General features: G+C 36.4%; 1 protein-coding gene across 2 annotated transcripts in view; it reads right to left on the bottom strand.

The window, feature by feature from the left end:
- Nucleotides 1-8067: 8067 nt before the first annotated feature.
- The window catches only part of AGMO (alkylglycerol monooxygenase), a 190091-nt gene continuing 187916 nt past the window's right edge, over nt 8068-10242 (bottom strand). For both annotated transcript variants that reach the window (XM_040065682.2, XM_058421041.1), the window contains one exon: nt 8068-8717. In XM_040065682.2, coding sequence (XP_039921616.1) covers nt 8637-8717 — 81 coding nt within the window. In that variant the 3' untranslated portion in view covers nt 8068-8636. The remainder of the gene's footprint in view (nt 8718-10242) is intronic.

Genomic DNA, 10242 nt, shown 5'->3' with positions numbered 1-10242 from the left:
GTTATTCTTTCATCTGTTATTAATCTTCTCTGTTGTGCTACTGACAGCAGGAAATTTATCTGTGAGACTCTCCTCATGATAGACTCAGCTCAGTAGAGAAAAGTTGACTCCAGGTACTCACACATCTTTACTTGGGTTTACTTGGGTGACCACCTCCAGCTATTCTGTAAAATGGGAACACAGAAAGCAGGCTTAAACAGTACAGCATCCCTCTTGACTCTTAAAACAATCTTCCATAGGTAATGCCTACCATAGGATGGTACTAGGGTCCTCAGCCTAGCTGGCTTTCCCCATTTGTGTGCCTCCCCTGTAGGAGCTATAGGAAAGGCACTGAGACCTTTCAAAGAATCCAGGTGATACAAAGGCAAAAGCAGCATTCTCAAACAGCAATTCCCATAGCACAGAAAATCATTAACAGGATTTTAATAATCAGTTTTTTCTCATACATCTGGAGTACAGGATTTTACCTAGCCTATAGTGGTGAAGGACCTTGAGGGGAAGCTGCATGAGGAGCACCTGAGGTCACTTCATCTGTTCAGCCTGGAGGAGACTGAGAGGAGACCTCACTGCAGTTACAATTTCCTTGTGAAGGGGAGAGGCAGGCACTGACCTCTTCTGTTTGGTGACCAGTGACAGGACCCAAGGGAATGGCCTGAAGCTTTGTCAGGAAAGGCTTAGTTTGAATATAAGAAAACGTTTCTTTGCCCAGAGGGTGGCTAGGCACTGGAACAGGCTCCCCAGGGAAGTGGTCACAGCACCAGCCTGACAGAGATCCAGAGGCGTTTGACAATACCCTTGGGCAAATGGTGTGACTTTGCAGGATCAGGAGCTCACTCTGATGATCCTTGTGGATCCCTTCCAATTGAGCATATTCTGGGGGGTCTGTGATTCCATACTTGCTATAGAAATAAAGAAAATAAAATGTCAAGTTCAAAATGATCACAACCATGAAAGGCTGAAAATTTTAGCAGGACTTTTAACGCATAGTTAAAAAATTAACATATCTTCTCCAGAAAAGCAAATAAGAAACAGAAACCATGAAAGAAAAAATATTTTTCAACATAGTTTTAGCTCACTTCTCCTAAGACGCTGTTTCCTAAGTGAACCAAATGTAAAAACAAAGCCCTGTAGTATTATTATTTTGCACCTTTTTAACCTGTCTGCTGAATACGTAGTCAGTAAAAACACGGAGCTTATGACTGCAGGTACCCAGAAATTACGGCAGATACTGGAGATCAGTTACCTTCTGGAAAACACAAATCTTCATTTACATATCCCATTCTGTCAGAATTCAGACATAAATCTCTACATCTTAAAAACCAAGTGCATATCTGCTAACCAGACACGCTCAAGGACTCAGGCACTATTAATTCTGTTTCCCTGAGATCTCCTCAACAGGAAAATGGACCTTATAGTTGAATATTTTCCACAGAGTATATTTAGACTACATAACTACATTTTCCGTAAGTTCCAGAAATTCTTCCAGAAAAAACAAAAACATCCCAGTGCACATTTTTTGGCAAATTTGACTGATCTCCGACTGCAACAGAACCTAAAAAGCTGAACTGCTTTTACATACATTAATAGTACATTGATTAACATTTTATAACCCTTTTTAACACTTATCAGTCATCACTATTGGTTCTCTCTAAAATCTGACTAGAAGACATCTCTGATAATTTCTTCAATGCATGTACAAAAATTGACTTCATAGCTACTAATCTGTGTTACACTGTCTATAACTTCATTGTTTGTGAAATACTACCTAGAGGAAATATCACCTGAACTTTTGTTCATTCTGAAAATTCATAAGAAAGATTTTTTTTTAAATACTGGACTTCAGCATCCACTAAGTAAAAGTGGTTTCTGATGGTAATTCACAATCATTGTATACAACCCTGTATATTCATCCTGCTAGAAGAGAATATGTACTAAATTACCCTCTTTAGTGGATGTATTCATCACAGCTACAAAGTCTAGTGGCCTATCTTGCTTAATTTCATTATCTTGCATACAAGTGCAATAGAATCTGACAGGACCATAAAGACTTGTACTGTGAATATATGTCAAGTCCTCAAATGCACCAGCAAACCATCTCATCCTCTTTATTCAAATATTGTCAGAAAAATCCCTGATATGTAGGAGAAGACCCATTTGCTTTGCATTTATCCAAGGCACAGTGCAACAGAGAAATTCCTAAACAGGGAAAGCCCAAAGAAAGCATAACAACAACCACTATCACCACAAACAGGCCCCAGGAACTCTTTGTGGACCATCTCCTCTGTCATATCTGTTCTTATTAAACCTCTGTTTTGAATGACAGCGACTTTGAACTGTTCACTTCTGTGCCTGACAGGCTTGTAATTGTGATAGCTTTGTAACTGTCCCTGTGCCAGGGCACATTCCCCTGGCCACCCCAGCAGAGACTGCTATAACCTGTGCTCCTTTCTTGCTCTGCAAGTTTTGCTGCCCAAGTCCATCTATGGCTCCCTGCCTGGAAATGCTGAGGAAAGGAGACTGCTCACCTCACCTTGAGTAGGCTGCTTGACACGGTACAATGCCATCTCTGCCAATGCTCAGATGTCTCTCAGCCATACTCAGAGATGAGTTATTTTGCATGGAGCATCTTAAGAGCTGGTTAATTCCTCAGGAAAAATACCAGAGGTTTCTATGAAGAGGTACAAGGAGGAATAGTAGAATACAGCAAGTTTTCATGACCCTGTAATACCCAGGACTATGTTAGCTAAATTCCAGCTCTTCCACCAGGCTTTCTTGCAAGGAGAAAACCTGGGGAAAACAATACTGAGGAATAATTCTTCCCTTGTAGTACTAATCATTGATAATTGTTCTTCATTAATAAGGCCATTTACACACACACTACAGTCCAATTATCAGGCATAATTAACCATAATAAACTATAGGCACGAGGCACTCATAGATTTTCTTATGAATAATAGAAATATTGTTAGTAAAGAAAAAAATGCATTCAAGTATATATCTTACTATTGGCCATGAAGTCATGAAGACACTATTTTTCTCTTACAGCTATATTTAAGATAAAATAATTAATATATAAAATAAAGGTGATCTGACCTTCAATGACAAACTTTGCTCTCAGAATCTCAGAAACTTGCCTTTAATTGCCTTTAATTTCTTTCACCAATCCCTGATAATCAGGCTTTCCTCTGTTAGACATCACTGTGAAATCTAGTTTATGGTCATAGATAGAAAACTGGGAATACCTGAGATTTTACAAAAATTAGTACATTGGTGCATACCTACACTGCTGCAGTATATAACACTTTACCTTCCCTCAAAGTTTTTGGGGTTTTTTTTTGCACTGTGATTACAAGAAGAGCAAAAATAAAATCTTTGCTTTCAGAATGATTAAAGGTAGTGAGTCAGCCATGAGTCATGAGCAGAGAGAAGGTAAAGGGCTGTTGGATCTGAAATCACAAATGCTGCTACGTGAGGCAAAAGAGTAATGCCATTATCTTCAAATAACAGGCTCACGACCTCAGTGCAGACAGACAGTAGCAAAAGACATGACCACACTCAGTAAGTTAATAAGATACTTTTTGATCTAAAAATTGTAGTTCAATTGTCTTACTGTATTTTCCTTTCCTGGCAAACATCTATAATTGTAATTTATGTGCTGATAAGTACTTACAGTCAAGGTTTTTGGAAAAATGTAAGTGGCAGAAAACAACATAAATTCCATAGTATTTAAAATGTTCCATGATTTTATTAATTTAATCTCTTTTTAATCAAACATTGCTATTACTGGACTGTCTTTCTTTGCCACACTGAAATCAGCAGGTTAGAAAATGATGCACAAAAACTGTAGTGGTAGATCCTGGAGCAAAGAGACAGTGATAGCTAAAGCATAGTGCTGAAGGGACAAAAAGTAACTACAAGGAATTAATAACAAGGAAGCAGGAGAGGGAGTAGAGACTGGGAAAAGGACAGAGCCGTGTTACTGGAATGTAAATAGAAAAATAATCATTAGAGGAAACTAGGCAAATACTACTGAAATAATTATAACAATAACAATGTATGAGCAGTGTATTGTATTTTTTGAATATTAGAAGATATCAGCCTGTTGACTGATAAGAACAGTAAAGAAAGAAGGCACCTTTAGGTAAGTATTGGCTCTCATCAAATAATTAAAAAAAAAATAATAAAAAAAATAAAGTAAAGTAATTGTGGATATGGAATATACCACTATGTACCTCCACACATAATAAACCTAAGGCAAGAAAGGAGAGGATATTTTACAAAGATGAATAAGGACTAGAGTGAGAAAGAAAAAAATGGGGAGAAAGAATAAAGGAGGAAGCAGTAAAAATATAGCAAGGGGTGGGGTGGAGAGAATTCATTTTGTATCGCTTTTCTGTGCCAAACCATAAACACAAGGACACTCAGCAGCTCATTCTTACTCAATGTTTCCACATCTTTCTGCTGTTTTCCATAGGTGGGGCAAAAAAGACAAGGAACGGAGCCAAGCTTTCCATTGGCCTTGACATTAGTATGGAAGTGCTTCTCCAGCATGTGAGACTTCTTATTTTTGTTTTATGTTGTGGTTTGTACCTGAGTTTCAAATGTGGCATTTTAATAGTTGTTTCCTCTATAGAAAGAGAAAATCCTGAAGTCCACAATACATCTCTTGTTTGCTTTGCCCTGTCTGCTGGGGCTGGAAGGCAACAGAGCATATGGTGGTGAGACCAGCATGTGCTGAGAGTTACTGAGGGTCAGGAGCCCTCCGAGAGCCGGCTTGTGGCCCGCTTTGTTTGAATTCCAAACTGAATTGCTGGTCACACACCAGCAGGGAACCAGGAAACCCAGCAAACCTCTGCCTCATAGGCACTGTGTATGCCTGCACTGAAAACAGAGGTTTTACGGAGAAAGGGTAGAACAAGAATAGTTTTTTCCCATTCAGCATTAGCAATTCCAAGTGCTTACAAACCATGAGTCAAGCCTCATGTCATCCCTAGGGTGTTTTAAAAGGGGAAATGTTTTAAAATATTACCGCTAAAAATCTTGTTTTCCTTTTAGATTTTGAACTTTCTATAGGTCTTCCTTACTACAAACAAAAATATTTCTTTATTCACACAATTTCAGAGTTTTAAGAAAAACTTCAACTAAAGGCATAGTTTACACAATAGGCAATGCTTTGAGTATTCTCTGAGAGTTACTATTGTTCTTGGTGAACTACATTGCTAAGACTTGGCTTTTCTTGTCACAAATTAGAGAGCAAATAAGAAAAAATCTGAACAGTTCTTACCTTTAGTGCCATGCAGTTTAGTAGTTTCTTATCACACTGCATAAATTCCTGAAAGCTCACAGACATTTGGCTGTAAAAAGCTTTAAAATATCTGATCAACTACATCCTTTTGGTAATGGTTTAAGTAATGATGTCCTTAATCCCACAAATCTGAGAGAAAACTGAAGACAACAAAGACAAGAGAAAGTGCCCTGAGACCTTTATATCTGGTAAGTATAGGTTACAGCTTTAACTGTCAGCATTTATCCAACGAAGTGCTCTGATTTTATTACACCAGAAAGGATACAATGTTAGCCACTCTCAGGAACAAGCAGTTGTGCAACTCTTAACTTTTAATCAATGCACCTCACCAAAGCTTGGGATGCAGTAAATATTGCATCATTTTTGTTTTCACACAGGGAATGCTCTGCTCTGATCCTGAGGTCAGGAAGTTTTTCGATGACTTGAACGGTGCAGGGTCAGGTCTCAAGTGACACAGGATTCAGCTGCTTACTTCTGGGTTTTCAGTAACTTGATACTGCTGTGTACATAGTCCAGGAAAGGCCATGTGTAGGGATGTGACATTACAACAGCTGGTAGGAGCAGGGGAATCGCTTTTTAACAGTCTTGATGAAATTAAATTCTGTTTATCCACATTTTTCTCCTAAGGTGTATCACTGGGGAGTTTAATAACAAACAATACCAAAAAGAAGTCTTACGCAATAGCGCAAATTGCAAATGCTATTTATGAAGTTTCACACTTGGACATGTGAGGCTAGGCTGTTAGCTGTTAGTCTCTAGAATATTTTTCTTTCTAGAGACTTAAAAGAATGGCTTACCAAAAGAAAGATAGTTATTCACATAGTACCTGCTAGTTCTGCATCAATACTTTGTTCACTATTGTCCTCACATATTTCACTTGATCCCATATGATTGTTCAAACCACACAACATGGTCAAATTCTACAGAAATAAGTAATGGAATATTAAAAAACTGAGGGGAGAAGGATGGCTTATCAAAATATCATGCTAGCAATGAGCATTGTTTGCAGTTTGCAATTAATTAATTGCGTTAACTGCATGATATATATTAACTGCACATAATTCAATTCAGTGGCAAATCAGTCTCCAAAGCCTCCGATTACTCCCACCCAGACAGCTTTGGAATGATTATTTCACTCTTTGCAGTGGATATAAAGACAGCAAAACCTAGATCCAGAAGTGGTGTTAGGTAGCAAAAATATAAAATTATTTATATTTAAAAAAAATTTGTGACAAGCAAGTTGAAAGGGTTTATAGTTACCTACCACATAGCTACTGAAAGGTGCAAAGGGGTTCCTAAGCATCCCTGAAACTCTCTTCTCCAAGAATGGCAAATCCTAGCTTTCAGTTGGTAGCCAAAGGATTGCTTATACATACCCAGGTGATGTTACTGTAAAGCTCTAAGTCTTGGACATCCACCATGAGTCTGTTCAAGCCTGCAGCCAAAGGAGCTGTTCTCAGACCCTACTGATCAGCATGCAATGGAAGAATGTTGTTCCTCTCCTGCATCTTGCTTTCAAACAACCTATACACAATGGCAAGTCCCTGGAAGCAGGAAACGGGGATCTAAAAACCCTTGGAAAAGTGGAAATTTGTTCAGCCTCTGCTTTAAAGATTAGATTGTCCTTGTCAGACATATTTTATACTTGCCCTTGAAATCACATTTATTTCCTCTTGTAAATACATGACAGTCATTAGGACAGCTTTAAAATTAATTTAATTTTACTTAATTCTTCATTGTTGCCCCTCCAAAACTGGCAGTACTCAAATGCAAAAAATTTTAATTTTTTGTCGTGTTCCTGTCTCTTCGAAGGATGTATTTTGATAAGGAAACTCACTTTCAATATGATTCTTCATTATGTCATATTAAACTGAACATGTCACCATTACAAATTTGGAAAATACAGGTGCACTAACTCACAGGGTCACATAAGAAGTTTGTACTTCTGGAATCAGATTGTTATTTTTTAAATGATATATTAAATAACCTATCATTAGGGTTCCTTGCAGTCCAAGAATTTAGATGATTCTATTTTACAATTAAGATGATTCTATCACTAGGCGTTGCAATGATTTTATATAAATTACATAACTGTGTTTCTGAAATTTATTGGAAACATCCTGTTCCATTGACAGTGGCATCTGTTACAGCTAGAGACTGAAAATATGGGTTAATTAAAAGTAGGCCGTCTAAATCTAAGATGTCCTTCAGACTGCCATTAACAAAAGGAAAATGAAACGGGTAAAACAACACAAACTTAAACTCATTTTTAAATCTAGGTATTATTACGAGTTTGAAACATCTAGACAGACTCCATTTTTTAGCTACTTGACTTTAAGCACTTCTAAAAGGCTTGGAGCCAAAAAAAAAAAAAAAAAAGTTGGATGGGTGTGAGGAAAGAAAAACAACCTAGATCCAGTATTTTTGCCAGTCCTGCTGTTTGGAGACTCCCTCTACCATTTGTATTTAATTTTCCTATCTTAGTACACACCAGCCTTCCAACAGCTTCTGAAAGACAAGACATGCATCTCCCCTGACATCACCCGGCAGGAAATTACCAGAAATTAAGGGTTCAACCTTGCAAATATTTTGTCACGTGAGTGTCAGTGGGATACCCATGTGTAAATTCTGGTTTGATCACAATCTAAAGTTGGCAACACAGGTGTATTCTGTAAATAACTCAGCCTAAACTGCATGTCTGCATTATGCAACACATACATCAGCCAATTTTATTGAAGAAGTTTCAACTCATACTAGGCCGAGTTATTTTATCATGCTGTTTTTAATCATTTTCTTGCCTCAACTACTCATCCTCATGTAGCTGTATGTTATGAACACTGAATTGGGCATGACATGGAGATTCTGGTGTAATTCAATCTTTACAGAAAAAATGACATTCACATATGTTTATGTTTAGCCTCAATAAGAAGACAGTCAATCACTTTATACCAGGTTACATCAGATATGATTTTAATTATTCCTCTTGCGAAGAATACTTTTCACATATTATTACTAACGAAATCACTGCAAAAATGAAATTAGTTTTACATGGTTTCTAAGAATTCATAATCCTATGAATGTAAAAATCTATGCTGTGAATGAATATTTGAATTAAACTGGGAAAAATTAAATATTTCTTTAAAAAATCAAATAAGAATTAATATACCCCCTTAGGAATCTTTGACACCTTCATACAAAAATCACAAATCTTTCATATCATAAGTGAACTGATTGTAATTCAACATGATTCATGGTTGATTAATTCCAAGGAACTTAGAAGGTTATTCTAAAGCGCTGTTTCCAAACTTAAGGTGATGTTAGATCTGCTCTTTCAGTGGTGTTTGTCTTTGAACGAAGTGATCCGCTTCATAATCTGGATTCCCCAGAATGCAGCACAGAGGGAAAACAAGACCTACAACACAGAATTTACAATGAGAATGAGAAACATTATATGAGGTTGGTTTGTTTTTGTTTTCTTTTCAGTTCTTTTGATCTGCAAACATAATGAATGGGTGAAAACAGAGATCTTGAGGAAAAAAACTAAAGAATTCTAGGCACACTGATAAATTCACTTTAGAAAAACATGCTTTCTTTTTTCTACTTTCTGCTTTCTCTTTACCGTAGACATTCCTGATGAATTTTGACAAATGATCTGAAGAATTGTAAGTTGCATGATAGGGTAAGAAAAACCTTAAACAGGATTTATAGCAAAAGAAGTGTTCTAACTGCAATACAATCCATAAGTACTTATTTCCCAATCTGCTGTTTAGGATGAGATATAAGGTAGACTGAAAACAACTTCAAAGTGCAATACTGTTTATCTTGTCCTTAATTCTTTGCAACTTTTTTTTTTTTTTTAATTTATGAATTTATTGAGAGATCTGATTATTTTCAAAAGTTTATTTGCTGAAAACTGCATTATGAGGAGTAGGAAAGACTTCAGAGTAAAGTCTAAATTAGGTAATAGTACTTTCTAGAACCCACAATGGAGCAAGATAAAACGTGTATTCACACGTGCACATATGATATTTTATATTTGAACTTTTTTGAAAGAAACCTTTGTCTTTCACATAGAAAAATTTCTCTAACTCAGAAAATCACAAAATTAGAGCAATTGTTATTGATTACTGAAGTAAGAGAACCTTTTTTCTGTGACTAAAACAAAACAATTTCTTTATACTGAAAGATATTTTAATAATGTGATCTTTTGCTTGTTAAAAGAAACAGAAAATTTTGACATGAAACTTTTGACTCAGGTTGTAATAATTATTTTTCAGGTCAATCTGAAATCTAAAGATGCGGACTAGGAGAGCTCTAATTTTAACATTAACATAATTTAACATTTAGCATTTAATAATGCATGGCCCGGAGGTCTACTTCTGTCTTTATCTCCATAGTCATTCAGTGAAACACATGGGATCAGAATGTCCAACATAAATAATAAATTACAATAATACCCAAAAGGTACTAATTTTTCACTCAGTGAAGGCAGTGTCTGCTCTGATTCCTCTCAGAATCCTTTTGGAACAGGTATAGGCTTCATGCAATGTATACATTAGGTGTATGCTATGCATACTTAGTAGAACAAGATGAAAATAGTACAACATAGGAGTAAGTAAAATTCAAATAAAATTAAATCAAAATCCCCCAATTCTCATTCAATTTTTATTAATTTCAATTATTTTCACTGAAGGCTTTAATTCCACTTAGCAAGGGTAGGCTATCTACTGTGTTTAAAACCTCTGATGATGCTGTTGGAGCTATACTTTCTGGTCCTATTTGTAGGAAAGACTCAAAGTCCTCACCAAAAGATTTTATTTTAGGAGTTTCAGACTTCAGGTATGAACGATTTAACTTCTTTTTATTTTCTTGCATTATCACAAATACCTCGTAAAGCTGTATAGCTCTATTTTTACAGCTATGGAAAGGACAGTCTT

This window comes from Hirundo rustica, chromosome 1 (genome assembly GCF_015227805.2).
Source record: "Hirundo rustica isolate bHirRus1 chromosome 1, bHirRus1.pri.v3, whole genome shotgun sequence".
In the NCBI taxonomy this organism is placed as follows: domain Eukaryota; kingdom Metazoa; phylum Chordata; class Aves; order Passeriformes; family Hirundinidae; genus Hirundo; species Hirundo rustica.
This window is presented reverse-complemented; position numbering and strand designations above follow the sequence as displayed.